The sequence below is a fragment of the Misgurnus anguillicaudatus genome, chromosome 10 (genome assembly GCF_027580225.2).
Source record: "Misgurnus anguillicaudatus chromosome 10, ASM2758022v2, whole genome shotgun sequence".
Classification (NCBI taxonomy): domain Eukaryota; kingdom Metazoa; phylum Chordata; class Actinopteri; order Cypriniformes; family Cobitidae; genus Misgurnus; species Misgurnus anguillicaudatus.
Window position 1 is genome coordinate 28,664,305 of NC_073346.2, and position 16,933 is coordinate 28,681,237.

The 16,933-nt window shown below is 38.7% G+C and overlaps 1 protein-coding gene across 1 annotated transcript in view; it reads right to left on the minus strand.

Annotated features, from left to right (window-relative positions):
- ptprub (protein tyrosine phosphatase receptor type Ub) overlaps positions 1-16,933 on the minus strand; it is a 269,588-nt gene that overhangs the window by 105,953 nt on the left and 146,702 nt on the right. Inside the window, exons 4-5 of the mRNA XM_073872305.1 lie at positions 10,769-10,844; positions 3,545-3,660 (exon numbers count right to left, since the gene is read on the minus strand). Coding sequence (XP_073728406.1) covers positions 3,545-3,660; positions 10,769-10,844 — 192 coding nt within the window. The remainder of the gene's footprint in view (positions 1-3,544; positions 3,661-10,768; positions 10,845-16,933) is intronic.

Here is a 16,933-nt window from a genome sequence, read left to right on the forward strand (position 1 = left end):
TGTGTATTTGGTATAATACAATATGTTTGCGTGGTTTATGGTTCAAAATTCACTGGTTCATTGATTTTGTACAAAACTCATCAATCTGTGAAGCGCTGTGTCCCTAATTGGCCAGCTAATCTGTATGTTGTGATTGGCTTGAATACTGACGTCAACCGGAAATGTGACGCTCCTTACCATGTTTGAAAGATTTGCTCACAATGCAATGCTGACAGGAGTTAACTTACAGGCTGAGTACGAAGCGGGAGGAATTATGATAATATTGGTCTTGTCCACGTCAACAAGCCCAGAAAGTAAACTGTTGCCTACAATTCATGTGTTTGCTGTAGTCCAAGAAAAGAAATTGGAGACGATAACTCGCGTCATCGTTTAGTTTGGGGTTTGCACCTTTTGCATATTATTAACATGTACTAATACTAACTCTAAAAAAACAAACGGTGCTATATAGAACCAAAACTGTTGCTTTGGATCGTAATCATAGAAGAACCGTTTTTAGTGCCATATAGCACCGGTGAAGAACCAGTGAAGCACCTGTGTAGAACCATATAGGGGCCATATAGAACCACTATAGCACCAAATATGGTTTTACATAGCACTATATGGTTCTACACAGGTGCTTCACTGGTGCTTCACCGGTGCTATATGGCACTAAAAACGGTTCTTCTATGATTACGAGCAAAGAACCACTTTTGGTGCTATATAGCACCGTTTGTTTTTAGAGTGTAGGGTTGTGCTGATAGACGATAGTATCATGTAGTGACGATCATCAGACATATCGCTAATAGCAGGCTTTCATGACAATAGTTATTATTATTATTATCATCATAGTTTCACATTAACATGGGCATTGCAGAGGGTTTACTTTGCGCGAGAGAGCTGTTAATGATCGGATTCTTTCTTGCACGCACGTGGACTCAATGTGCGCGTCTTGAACTCTTGCTCGGACCAGAATGCGCGCGGCACGGAATGCGCGCAGCACCTGAATTTGTAATACGCGCGGCTCTGACATTTTCTTGCACTAGAGAGGTTGTTAAGCGCACAGAGGGTAAAACCAGCGAGTGTGTTGTTCCCGCTTCATGGCACGCAGGAAGTTTTACCGTGGGTTCACCCCAGCCGCGTTTGACGTGTCAAATTCGCATCTACTGCGTCTAGTTTGCCGCTTGAACATTTTGAGTTTACTCGCTTTATTCACGCGTGACATTCTAGTCATCAAGACATTTACGTGGAAATTTGCATCAGGGGAGGGGCTTCTGCGACCCCACTCACTTCCTGTAATCACGTCACTACTAGAGCAAGCTCCTGATTCGTTAACGCTGCGCGTTTTCCTGCCAAAGTTCAAATTTTTCAACTCACACGTTTGCCGTGGGAATGCACAATTCACACCATTCATCCAAACTAGATGCGCGAATGAGGCAAAATTGTGTCTACCGCTTCGCCCTAAACGCCTCACCGCAAGACCTCTAGACACGCGTCAAAGCGTATTTACATTGACTTAACATTGAAATCACTCACGCTTGACGCCTCTACATGGCTGGTCTGAACGCAGCATTAGAGTGGCTGGACTTAATGACGCGCTCGCATTAATGCCATCAGTTTTAAGGAGGCTGCGGTTATGACAGTGTTGCCCTTGCTTCTTTTTGTCCACCAATCAACTGACTTGTCATAAATAAGTAAAAAATGAACAAATAAATAAATTAGTAAACTACTGCCCTGCCCCCCGATACTATCATGTATCGGCGATCTCACAGGTTGACGATAGGACGATCTTAAAATGGGGCATATCGCCCAACACTAGCTAATTCACACTTACACACCCAAGGAAATGTAAAATTGTGAATCAGACCATAGGAGCACTTTAAATTTGTGTGTGTCTAACACACACATCCTATGGAGTACCATTATAAAAGTTTTGAGGTGCCTTTTTGTATTTGACAGCTTAAATTTCCTTCACTTTTATAGTATACTATAAAAGAAAGTCTGAAAATTTAAAATATGAGTGTGAGTAAATAAAATATATATAATTTATTTTTAGTTTTTGCTTGCAAAATCGCACTCCACTACATTTATTTTGTTTCATTTCTAAATATTGTCTAAAAACTTATAGCTACAGTATTTGCATATAACTGAGTGTTTGGGAACTGCAACGTGGCGCTTGTTACAGAAGGAAGCAGACAGGTATCTCACCCAAAACCACACTTGATAACAGCAACCTTTCACCGAGACTCAGGTAATTTAATGTGAGATGGTGGTGTGAATGGAATCCATCCACGATGTCAGCGCATTCCTTTCTTTCCACTTTGAATAGTCAGGACATAAAATGAGAGCACTCAGAGTGCTTACTTACCAGTGGAAAGCACTCAAGAAAGAGGTCTGTGGTTGCCACACAACTGCACGCATTTGTTTACTATGGGGTTACTAAAGCGTTTAACCTTTAAATGTGGCTTCAGGCCACACAAACCAAAATGTGTTTCTGCGCCGGTGACGTATAAACAACATAGCCAAACTCACAATCATCCATCCTTTAAGGGCTCTGCCTTTTATTCAACCTAGCAATCAACTTCAACATACTGCCAGATAGGAAAACACATCTGATGGCGCACGAGAGAGCTACGGACAATCTGTCTAGACCAAACAAGGTATGAATACGGAGCCATCCGCTCAACTGGCCTACTGTAAGTTGGCATTGGTTTCATGATTAAAGTAAAGCCAGATACTGGACGGCAGCTGTTACTAAGATACACATTTATTTAAAAAGTGGGAAACATCCATGTGTAATGGAGGAGTCATAGATCTCCCACTGTGTTTATTCGAGGAACAGCACATGGGAGGGCTGGAGAACATCGATTATTGCAAAATCGTGTGTGGATGTGACAGCTTGAAACTACACGCAGCTGTCCTTGACCTTGAATTGTGACTAATCATCCATGTGATTTAATTTCACCTTTGATAGCAGAAGAAAACATTCATTCTCAAAGAAGATAGTAATCTTGAGACCTAAAAATACTCTGTCAACTTGTCACCACATACAGTAGTTTCGGTTAGAAGATTTACACTGTAAGCCACAGTGCATCTCTCCTATTTCAAATGAGAAGTGACATTGTGTTGTAGGATAGTGGTTTAAGATCTGGGGTGGTTATAGAAAGGTTACACAAGGGTTAAACCCCACATCCATAAATTATTAACAGAGAGCACTGTGTTAGCAAAATGTCATAAATTTGATACAAAATGTGCAGCTAGATTAAATGCACTGCAAATAAAAGTGCATTGGATAAAAGTGGCTGCCAAATGCATGAATGTAAATGTGTCATTGAACATTGTTCCCATTGAACTGCCTTTACTCTTGGTTTAAATAGTTATTTAAAAAATATTTTAAAAAATGTGGTTCGAAATATGTCAAACCCCTCCTTACTTAAGCAGCCTGCCACCAACATTCTTTATCAACTAGCCTTGACAAATTGCAACCTTAAGTCTGGTCTTTTTCAGTAAAGTATAATTTGACCGAAACTAAATTTTATAAGCTCATTAAAACTAAAGTGAATCTCACCTCTAACAAGAACTTCTCTGCTTCAGACGGACGCCCTGCTGCCACACACTGGAAGGTGGCATTTTGTCCAGCGTTAACTTCCACATCCCCCAGACGAGAGAAATGAGGAGCTTTATCTAAGAAAAGAGAGCAAAGACTGAATTAGGTTATAAAGAAATGGACATTCTATACTTTTTCATCTTTGTAATGTTAGATTTTATTTTTAGTATAAGGTGAAATTGTCCAGATGTAGGTTGGGTTTTTTTTGGCCTATGTGAGACATTTGATAATCCTACAAAATAAGGGTTAGATAATCTTGCTTCATGATTCCTTTAAATGTTCTTTGATTTTCATAAGAGCTCAGATACACTGCAGTATGACCTTTTGAAAAGTCACTTCTATTTATTTGCAGGAGCATTTTTGTAACTTAATATATACCCAAGGATTACATAAGATAGAAAAAGCAGTAGATAAGAAACTTCATTGATCCTGGAAGAAAATTGTGAAACGCATTAAAATGTGAAATGCATCAAAAGTCAATGTAAAAATACAGTGCAGGCATAACATAAAATGAAATACCATTACATACTACCCATTGGTAATTTTTATACATTGTACATGCATTGTACACATTGGACCATTTTCTAGATTTTTAATAGCCTGATGTGGTAAAAAAAAATGGGTGCATAAAGAGAAGGTAAAAATCCTTTAGTTTTTAAAGGGACACTCCACTTTTTTGAAAATATGTTTATTTTCAGCTCTTTACCATTTTGGAAGTCATTCAGCCAATCTCTGGGTCTGGCGGTACCACTTTTAGCATAGCTTAGCATAATTCATTGAATCTAATTAGACCATTAGCATCGCGCTCAAAAATAACCAAAATAGTTTTCTATATTTTTCCTATCTAAAACTTGACTCTTCTGTAGTTACATTGTGTACTAAGACCAACAGAAAATTAAAAGTTGCGATTTTCTAGGCCGATATGGCCTAATCCGGCGTAATAATCATGAACTTTGCTGCTGCACCATGGATGCAGTAGGCGCAATGAAATTAAGCAGCGCCCAAAAATTGTCCCCTTGGTAACCTTTAATAGCTGGGGACTAATTTTGGCCACAGCCTATTATCATAGCGCATTCTGCACCCATGGTGCGGCAGCAAAGACCTTGATGATTGCGCCTGAATGAGGAGCTGGAAAATAAGCCAAAAAGTGTCCCTTTAAAGGGTTAGTCCATTTTCTTATAAAAAAATTCAGATATTTACTCACCATCATGTCATCCAAAATGTTGATGTCTTTCTTTGTTCAGTCGAGAATAAATTGTGTTTTTTGAGAAAAACATTCCAGGATTTTTCTCATTTTAATGGACTTTAATGGACCCCAACACTTATCAGTTTTAATGCAGTTTAAAATTGCAGCTTCAAAGGACTCTAAACTATCCCAAACGAGGCATAAGGGTCTTATCTAGTGAAACGATTGTCATTTTTGGCAAGAACAATAAAAAATATGCACTTTTAAACCACAACTTTTTGACTTCCTCCGGCTGTGTGACGAGCCAGCGCGACCTCACGTAATTGTGTAATGACGTCGAAAGGTCACGTTACATATATGAAATGCCATTTTAAACAATAAACTGACACAAAGACATTAATTAGTATCATTCGACATACAACAACGTCGGAACGGTACTCATTCTCCACACTTGTAAACACTGGGGCGTAGTTTCGCATACGTCACCGTGACATCTTGACGTGATGACGTATTACGTGAGGTCACGCTGGCTCATCACACACATTAATGTCCATTAAAATGAGAAAAATCCTGGAATATTTTCTTCAAAAAACATAACTTCTTCTAGACTGAACAAAGAAAGACATCAACATTTTGATTGACATTAAGGTGAGTAAATTATCTGGATTTTTTTAAGAAAATTGACTAATTCTTTAATGTCTAACCAAAGAAGGAACATCACCATACTCCATGCATACAATAAAGATGGTAAACAGTAAAATACTATCAGTAAAATGTATAAGATTTTTGTGTTTAATCATGTCTTTGAACGGGTGTCAAGTGAAAAATGCCCCTGGGAAGGATGAACAGTTTCATGTGATAGTTAACACTGTATAGTCTCTTAGATTTGGAGAGCTCCTGTGAGAAATGCAGCCAGCCCAGTTGGATTATTATTTAAACAGTGTATGCATAATTTATAAAAAATAAATCTTGAACTACTGAAGTTCTGCTTGTGCGGTAATGAAAGGACATGAAAATCACTTTTATCGTGGTGCTCACCACAATGCGTGGTGTATATAAGATCCCTAATAAATGTAATTAATGACATTTAATGCTTGAACAAGGAGTCGTAATTTATTATACAAGTCTTATATTTCAACCTAATTAAAATGAACATGCATGCTGTTATTAACACGGCGGATGTGATTCCAATATAATCTGGATTTGGACAATGTGATTTGATTAAGATGGTGGTGGTTTGAAAGTATTCTCCTCAATGTGCATGAATATAAACTATCATATACCCCAGAGGACCATAATGAAAGCTTTTAAATCCAGAGAGCTTTGCAAAATTCAAAGTAAAACTGTTTTTGAGCTTCACTCCATTTCATAACCAAATCCCAAGTGCGTTTGTTTACCATTTTTGGGATTTTGGCTAATTTATCCTTAATATGCGCAGTAATGCAGCAAGGCATAAAAGCACAAGCATTCAACTTTGATGCCTTAAACAGGGCTGCCCTGGTTAGATTTGTAACCCTGTGCTTTAAATCATTTTGTCTTCCATTACCACAGGGTTTTTGCTCAAGGTGAATCTACTAGATACAAAGTCATGGCCTAAAAAAATGTGTCATTCAGTGCAGATTCCCCAGAGAACCGACATTTGATATCAAACAGAAAATCAATTTTAACATTCACACCAAACTGTTATCTATTTGTAAGCTTGGTTTGTCATGTTGGTTTGTTATGTTGTTTGTAAAAATGCATGGAGACCATGTCTGATGGAAAAGTGGAAAAACAGGGCATGCACGACAGTATGTTATATGCAATTCATGCTTTTATGAGCCAACTCACAGAAAAAATAAAGACTGAAATATGTTACATGTTCTTGCCAGCATATAAACTATGTCAATTTGTGTCCTGAAGTATTGTTTGAATAATAAATATTGTATTCGCCAAAACACTGGTATGACGAAAACCACTGTACTGTAAGCGTAAACCACAACCTCCCTTGAAATTGATGCAATATAGGTTCTTAAGAAAAACTACTCAACCTATTCAGGCTGGTGAATTTTTTGTGCTTATCAGCTATAAACCATCTTAAACCAGCTTAGTCCAGCAAACCAGACTAGCCTCCTTAAAGCCGTTTTTATTTCCATCAGCTTTGACAAACAAGCATCCACCTTCTCCTCTTTATTCCCTCTTTCCTCTTCCTTCCCTTTTTGGCTTGTCTTCCCAAATGGTGATTTCCGCAGTCTGGCGCAATGCCACCCTCGACAATGTGCGTCCAGGTCCTGATGAGAGTTTTAATTATTTAATGTGCACAGTGGGGCTTAGATGATGCCATCTGCCGCCTGCAGGAAGTGTGGTGGGGGGGTTGAAGGAGGGAGGTGGTGAGAGACTCGGCAGAGATGAGCTTTCTTGACCGCGGCATCTGTTGATTTGCTTGTTTAGAGTTGCACTTTACTGCCACCTAATAGCACTTTGACAGTTTTTTTTCTGTTTAAATATGTATAGATATCAAAACCGTTTTATGGAGCCTTAAAAGCATTAGGGTGTCCCTCAGGGGTTGTGGAAAGGGATTGTTAACCATGAGTGAGCATTACGTTGCTGCGGTGAACCACATATCCAGACCTTCAACGGTCCCTGTGGGCTGGGGGCTGGACAGCGAAATGCATTTTAGTACATCAGTGACAATTACAGTTCATAATTGTCCTGTCAGAGCCTATTAGATGAAAGAATCAGCCTTCTGTTTTAATAAACGGTTGCGAGTTAGCAAAGACAACTACATGAGCATGCTAATATTGTACAAGGCTTCTTGTCTTAAAAATGCCTGTCAGAGAGGAATGAAATGTTGAAAAGTTTCAATTTAAAGCAAAACGGGACATTCAACAAGAAAAATTGAGTTAAATCTGGGCACAATATTGAGTCACACGTGTATGGAAACTTTCATTCAACTTTCTTTCCAAAGAAAAATATATTTTGTGCATATCGCCTTACTTCCCAAAATTACAGCGATATGAAAATGGGTCAATATCGTCCGTCCCTAAATGTAAAACAAATGTGAAAACCTCTAAATACCATATTATGTACCAAATATAAATACCAAATATGTGTTTTTGGAGTGCCATGTGTGTTTTCAAAATATTTGTTTGTTGTGTCATGTCAGCCATGTGCAATCACGTGTTTTGTCAAAATAAGTGCCTGTTGCATATGCGTCAAAACCGTTTATGATAAAAGTAGGGATGCTTCGATCAATGCCGATCTCCACTAAAAATACGTGGCCGATCACTATTCGGAATCGGACAGCCGATCTTATTCACAGCTATTTCATGTACTACGGCTTTTGATCAGTAAGTCCTTATAGATCTAAAATCCCTGTTAGTTTGAGTCGTTTATAACATGCATTTGAAAAAGCAACACTCTTCAAACATAATTATTAAACATATTCTTTATTATCATGAAAATACCTGAAAAGGTTTGAAGAACAGCAATATAAATATATCCTTTAGACATGTCATCATAGCTGCGTGTGTATTGTTCTTCATCTACAGCGCATTCTGAGTTTCTGCACGAGAGCGCCCCCTGGCTTTTGGATGTAGCGGCATTTCGCCGTAATTCATTGAGAAGCATAGCAAGCATTATCGGCCGATCGATTGGAGCATCCCTAGATAAAAGAGACGCTCACGTTCACAAAATACATGCAAGACACTCCCTTAAAGGGGCCATGGCATGAAAATCTGACTTTTTCCATGTTTAGGTGCTATAGTTGGGTCCCCAGTGCTTCTATCATCCTAGAAAATGTGAAAAAGATCAACCCAGTAACTTAGTTTTGGCAAACCCTTCTCTACAAGCACATGAAAAAATAGGTCGTTGAAATTTGGCTCTCCTTATGATGTTATTAGGAGCTCTTATTGTATTAATACCACCCCTTAATCTGCACTATCCAACCACGGCACTTCCATTTAGTCCAGAGAAAAGCACAATTGAGTTTTAATTGCAACAAACCACCATCATTGTGATCAGTGTTTGAATTTCATCAGCTCATTTGCATTTTAAAGGACACACCCAAAACGCCACATTTTTGCACACACATACAAAGTGGCAATTTTAACATGCTATAATAAATTATTTATATGTTATTTTGAGCTAAAACTTCACATATGTGCTGTGGGGACACCAAAGGTTTATTTGACATCTTTAAAAAGTCTTCTGCCATGGCCCTTTTAACAGTAAACTCTGATTAGGCATGAGATTATGCGAGTATCTGGCAAACGCGAGCGTCTCTTTTATCATAAACCCTTTAGACGCGTCTGCAGCAGGCACTTATTTTGAAAAGACACGTGATGCACATAGGTTTACTCGACGCGCCAAACACATATTTTGAAATGAAGAACCACACATATGACGGGCTACATACATGCTGTGACGAACTTCGCGTCATGCGCCCTCAAAAAAAAAGTCACCGGCCACCACTGCTATTAGGTTATTGGGTGATATTATTAAATAGCCTGGAGTCTAAGTGTAATAAAATAATTCCAAATAAAAAGTTATTATATATGCACCAACAAACATAAGAAGAGAAACATGCATTAAGGAAGTCAGGGTCAAGATGGCCAATTATAATTTATGTTGACTTAAAAGTACTTTGACACCAATTACCAAAAATAAAAAAATAAAAACGACTTTATTTTGATATTTATCATTTAAGTCATACATAATTTATTTCATAAAAACGTCCTTCACTGCTACGCCTATTACAATTTAACTTCCAGCCTTCAGTCAGCATACAAAATGAAGCGTCTAGCTCTGCTGGATTAGGAATGTTTAAAGGATTTCTGCATTCCCCTTCAGCAATGAAAACTTCACAGCTTCGCACACGCAGAGCCTTCACATCACACATGCTCTCACAACAACTCGTCCCTGCTCTGATCCACCACATCTTTGTTTTGTTTGTTTTCCACTATGTCCAGCAGCTAGCAGGCTATCTCATCATGCCCACGACCAGCGGGCTTCAAGTTCCCTCAGACTAATACATATGGAACATACAGATGCAGACATCGCTCAGTAAAGGTTTAATATTACTTACTGCAAAAAAACCCTCTTTAATATCTCAATTTCTCTACAGCAATGAGATTAAAGCGGAGCAAATGGAGAATTTGGTTAAAGCATCCTGCTCAGATTTCGTTCCTGAAAAAAGACCTCATGAGGACTTTTATTAGTGCTAACACAATGTCTTCACGTACTTGGTCTTGTGTTTCTAGGTATCTGATGCATACCTTCTCTTCTAGGAAAAAAAATTAAAGGACCACTAACCTAGGTGTTTTCAGCAATATTAAAATAGTCTCTGGTATTCCCAGAATGTGTCTGTAAAGTTTCAGCTCAAAATAAACCACAGATCTGTCATTATAAGATGTGGAAATGGCCATTTGTGGCTGCAATGAAAAACACCCTGTTTTTGTGTGTGTCTCTTTAAATGCAAAGAAAGCTTCTGTTCCACTCCCTGAATGCAAAAAGGGGGTAGAGCGCTTACACATGTGCTTTGGACTACATCAAAACATGTGTCTCTGGCAGAAGGTTGATCTATGCGCTCATAAGGCGGAGTCTGTGGACGGTTATGGTTGGGGCATAATCAATGTGACATCACATTGCTAAAGGATCCCCAACAGCCTGTTTTGTGTGACTGTTGCAGTTTAAAGGAGATTAGACAAAGAATAGATGGATTCGTATAATAACCTGATTGTGGTTTCTGCACACACATGAACTCATGAGACTCATTTTCTGATAGAGACACATTTAAAAGTGCATTTTTTAGGTTAGGGGGGGCTTTAAGCAAAATTAATTGAAACGTTACCCATAATGATAGCTAAAACTCCTTTAAATGTTTTTATCTCCAGCATAGATTAGCTTAAGCAAACATCTAAAAAATATGTTATGAAAACCTTGTATTTGCACAGTCCCTTACATTTTCATCCAACTCAATGCACTACAACACAATGCAATGACAACTGTGAGGTACTCACAACAGGGGTAATTCAAAAGGAGTATGTCATCCACAGCGATGTAACCTCGACGGTCCACAGTTGCCTCTAGCAATATCTGAAAAATACAAAAAGTGACAAAACATGACCTTCAAAATAATATTCGTTTTTTATGTAGAATTTTTGAGTTTTGGTGAATCATGCCTTTGGTAATTTTAAATCAAACATTTTCAATGTTTATTCCGAGGGGCAACCTTCCCATCTCTCCAATATAAATAAATTAAAAAGCAGTTCATTGACAGGCCACTTCCCATAGACCCTCATGTTAAAGTGTACCTATTTCATTGCTAAAAACCAGCGTTATTTTGTGTATTTGGTAAAATACAATGTGTTTGCGTGGTTTATGGTTAAAAACACATCATTTTCCACATACTGTAGATTTTTGTAGCTCCAGATTTCCCTCTCTTCCTGAAACGCACTGATTCATGTACAAAACTCATCGATTTGAAAAGCTCTGTGTCCTTGATTGGCCAACTAATTTGTACGTTGTGATTGGCCTGAATACCTCTGACATTAGCCGGAAATGTGACGCTCCTTACCATGTTTGAAAGATTCTCGCACAACGCAATGCTAACAGGAGTTAACTTACAGGCTGAGTCCGAAGCAGGAGGAATTATGATAATGTCGGTCTTTACTGCATCACCAATCCCAGGAAGCCTGCAATCCGTGTTTGTTGTAGTCCAAGAAAAGAGATTTACAGTGGAGGCGATAACTCGCGTCATTGTTAACTTTGGGGTATGTACCTTTGTATGTAATACCGTTAACATGTACTAATACACACTTACACACCAAAGGAAATGTAAAATTGTGAATCGGATAATTGGTGCTCTTTAAACTCAGCAGAAATAACTGTTTTTAGGGCCTGGTACAAAAAGTGATTTTGATCTATATAGCTAATTTTACCCTTCATGATAACCGTAAGGGGGGGGGGGGAATTTTTATGTAACTCATCCGTTTAAATTATATTAAGCCAAAATTAAGGGCGTGGCCACTTGAGTGACGGGTGAATTGCCACTGCTGTCACTACCGCCGAGCTAGACAGGCGTGGTGTCAGCAACCAGCCACTTCAGCTTCACACACGTCCCGGCCCTTTACCCGATTTCAGATATCTGTGAGTGATGCACTACCAAGATGGCGATGACATGCTCTGCCAACTATTGGCTTCAACGGACACTACATCCATATTTTTGTACAGTCTATGGTTTATTCCCAATATTAAGCAAATAACAAGTTACGGAGCATTTCTAAGAAATGATTTAAACATTATGAAGTAAGTGATGCCAAAATCTTCATCTGGATGAACTATACCATGTTTATTTTAAAGGTATAGTTCAGGGGTGGGCATTCCTGGTCATGGAGGGCCACTGTCCTGCAAAGTTTAACTCCAACCCTAATCAAACACACCCAAAAATCCCAATCAAAGGCTTCAGTATGACTTTGAAATGACATTCGGGTGTGTTTGGGTTGGAGCTAAATTTTGCAGGACAGTGGCCCTCCAGGACCAGGAATGCCCACCCCTGAACTATACCATTAAAATACTCTGACCATAAATTCCCATTTTATAAAAGTAAACAGCGATCTGAATGTAACTTACATATTATTTCAATCTCTGTTCCTCATACATATTGCACCCTTTACGGTATTTTTTTTTGTTATTTCGAAGCCTCATTCACATTACCTACATGAAAATCAGTATCAAAATGCAATTTCTGCAATATTTCTCTCTTTGGATTCCTTTAATGGGCTGCCTGCTCTAGATTTTACTGCTGTCTGATAAAAATGCACCATGATTCATTAAGCTCGCATAAAAAAATTAATAAAGGAAAATGAGGCAAACAAGAACACAACTCATAAGAATTATCAAACCAGTTAATGAAAGATTCGAGAAAGAGGCCAAGGACATCCTTCATGCTTTTTGCACATCGAAAGTTTTGACAGTCAATGCAAAATAAAAAAAAGAATCCAAAGAGAGAAAGAAAATAAGAAAGGAAGAGAAAATGGATGCCAACTTCACCAAAGGCCCCTGAGGCCTGTAGGAAATAATGGCTTCATCAGGCAGCCTGTGTGCACTGTGACACATGGCTCTCATTTGGCATGCTGCACACAAACACACACACAACCGGCTCATAATGTGAGCGTAAGGGCCATGAGTCCCTGGGGACCAGAAAGAAGCTCCATACTAGCCAAAGGCAGTGCAAAAAAGACGGTTGCCCTGGTGTAATGAAATCAAATCAATATTGTGCGTATGACAGAGATGATGAGATGTTATTACGCGTTGTGGAGAGCGTGGAGACCCTGTTTGCTTTTCCGAGCATCAGTCTGGGTGGCTGCACACATCTAAAATCAAAGTCATTGCTTCAAAAATCCAGTGAATTTTGTTTACTGTCTAGTAACCAAGCTGTACCCACTTTTAGTTTTACCCGAATCTGCATAACACGATGAATCTGATCAACAGGAAATCACATTGAGGTTAATGTTGATGTATGTGGTTTTAATTGAGGCTTATCTCTCAATTCGCTGCCAATCGTTTGCTTCACATCTGCTAAAGCTGCACAGTTGCTGCCCCAGGATTCATTTCTAAAGCAATAAAATGGGAAGATAATCAGGGACTATTGCAGCAGTCTCTGCATTAAAATGCCGTCCACATGTACAGTGTCTCTCAAAGCCTCAAGTGGGACTGTCGCTTCATTCCAGGTAATTTTGCCATCACCCAGTCAGCTGGACCTTAGACTCCCACAGATTCTCACCGTCCTCTTATTTCATCACAAAACAGCATGATTTCATCCTCCCGACCCTGCCTTGACCTCCGTCTGCGGCTACACATGTGAAGCTGGATGTGATGTTTCTGATTGGGATCTAAAAAACACAATGTGCTTTGCAGAGGGGAAAGTGACTCCAGACAGCAGGATATACACAGCCAGCACTGGCTCAGACTCTCTAACCCAACTTTAATCTCCTGTTGGAAAGCACCGCCACAAAACCACAATAAACTGACACCAGATCTGCAGGATGACGCAAGAGATATTACTAAAAATGCGGCTTTAACTTTTCTTCACAGGCATCGTTTACATGCCTTCAACCTTCTACAAGAAAAGAATCGTTTTTACGGAGGAGCTCTTACACTTTAAAATCCATCTACCCGTTTCCATTTATTCAAATCAAAGGCGACTTCCCTCGTGGTGAATGCATGTGGAACAAATGTCTGAGATTTACGACGGGTATTGAAAAAAAGGGAATGGAGTCATTTAAACAGTTTTGTGATTTTCTGGGTGATAATGTAGAGCAGTGCTTCCCAATCCTGCACTGTAAAAAAAATCCGTAGAAATTGCAGCTGGGTTGCCAGTAACTTACAGTAGATTTAAATGTATGTTTTTTACTGGCAACATTTTGTTCAAACTTAAATGAACATTAAACATTTACAAGTCTTTGTCTTTACAGAGTAAATGGTACATTTACCATTTACAGAGTAAAACTAAAAAAACAGCATCAAGCAAAACATTCTGGGAAACAAAATCTGAAGCAAAAAACAGAAAAAGGTTGATGATGATTTCTGGTTCCCAGAATGCTTTGCATGAGGCTGTTATTGTATAGTTTTATTCTGTAAAGATAACGACTTGTTAATATTTAGAATGTATTTAACTTTGAACAACCTCTTGCCAGTGGATAGCATAGATGTGGATCTGCGGTGAATTACCGGCAACCCAGCTGCAATAACATTGAAATTTCTACGGAATTTTTTTACAGTGTGGTCCTCGAGGACCCCCTCCAAAAAAAAGTTTTAGATGTCTCTTAATTTAACACACCTGATTTAACTCATCAGCTTGACTTGTTTAACCTTTTGGAAGGAGGCTGATTAGTTGAATCAGGTGTTTTAAATAAGGAAACATCTAAAACTTTTTGGAAGGGGGTCATTGAGGACCAGGATTGGGAGGCACTGATGTAGTTTAATCTGTTGTTTTCTTACACAGTATAAAAAAGAAAAGTTTGCCCTTTTACAGGGTTCCCACACCTTGGTTAACTTCAAATTCAAGTACCTTTCAAGGACTTTCGAGATCCAATACCCTCAAATTCAAAGACTAAATGTGGGGACACATTTCAAGTGAGAGCAAGGTTACATTGTGTTACCTTTTAAGATACATTGTTACAGTTCCCTTTCGAAGGAACTCGCGCTGCGTCACTGTGGTGACACTTTGGGGACACCTCCCGGGGTAAGTGTGTCTGAATATATATATCCAGTTCAACCAATGATGAGGCTTAATGACAAAGACAGGGTGACGGGGAGCCAGGAAGTACATCGCTATCTGAAATATTGCCAAAGGTGGCGTTACAGGGACGCAGGAAGTATGGCAAGGGAGACGCAGCGTCTCATTCCCTTCTCACATATATAACCGAGACGTTTTCATTTGTCAAACACAACTATGCAAAAAAGCATTTTGGTATGAATCAGTATTTGCATACAAAAGATATAAACATTTAAAGCGAACAGTTTAGCACGTGTGTTTAAAAAGTCTAGAATAATATGGATAGGGAATAATATGGATTTTTTTGCAGAAAACTTCTTGCATAAAGTAGATTCAAGCACATGTATCTATGCATGTATATTTTCAAAAACTTCTCAGTTTTTTTCCCCAGATTAACAAGCTTTCAAGAATGTCAAGGACCTGTGGTAACCCTTCTTTTATAAAAAACAAGATACTGTATGAGGCTGTTTCATCATAAAGATAAAAACTTTGATGACTATTAGTAAGAAGTGATTAATAAATGTAGCTGTTTCCCAGAGTGACATCACAAATCAGGATGGTAAAGATTTGGATCAGGATTTTTTTAATAATAAACATCAGAAGCAGAAACTCAAATGTATTCCGACCTGACTGCACATGCACTGCATTTATTCATCTGTGTTATTATTAATGAATCCGACCTACTCTGATGATGTCTTACGTCTCGCATTTCTTTATTTACCCGTCATCAATTTTTATTATTTACACTCTCATGCCTTTTCTCATGAATGTGTCAGGTTCAATTACTCTTTCGTAGCTTCAGCTCTGTTGTTCAATGTGGCGGAGAGAAAAATACAAGAATGCAGATTTGTTGATGTGATGTAAATTTAATTGCACCGCCTGTATAGTCTGAGAAAGAGAGATTCGAATAGGCTGAACCCAGATACTTTTTGGCAGTCCTGGCAGGCCCGATAACATCTTTAATATTTGATAACAAGTTCTCACTATCTCTTACACCTTCACCAATAACAGCAGAAATATATGAGTGAGCATGGCAGACGGTAGAGGTTTCAACTCAAATATTAAACTCAAAGTGAATCCTCTCTGCCTCCATTCTTCACTTCCTCTATCCGTTGATGTTCAGATACAGCTGACGGGAATGAAATATGGTATCTCGTGTAGAGCGATGAGTCATATTAGAGTTTAGAAATACGCAAGTATTAAGTGACCGCAATGATCGATAATGAAAATTTTGGCCTATTTGTAACTTCATAACATTCAGTTTTGAAAAGGGCTTGGTATCCAAATCGAATGCAAATTACAGTGCTTTCAAGCATGGCCGTAGCCAGGGTTTGAAAATTAGTGAGGTCCAGGGTGGGGTTTTCAGAGTTAACAAATGCTATACCAGGTGAAAAAAGTGCACTAAATACACTTAAAGTATGTGCTATAGACCTATATACCACATTTGTCTTATGTACTTGTATTTAGTATATTTTTTAGGATACTTTAAAGGGCTCTAAACGATCCCAAACGAGGCATAAGGGTCTTATCTAGCAAAACGGCTGTCATTTTTGGCAAGATTTTTTTACTTTTAAACCACAATTTCTTGTCTTGCACTAGCTGTGTGACGCACCAGCGCGACCTCACATAGTGCGTAATGATGTAGAAATGTCACGCCTTACATATGTGAAACGTACATTTGCGGACCATTTTAAACAATAAACTGACACAAAGACACTCATTAGTATCATTCCACATAACAACATCAGGAATGGTCCTCTTCTCCACATTTGTAAACACTGAGGCAGTAGTTTTGCATACATCATGCGTGACCTTTCAACGTCATTACGCATTACATGAGGTGTCGTGCTGGGGCGTTACACGGCTTGTGTAATACGAGAAAGTGTAGTTTAAAAGTAAAAATTTT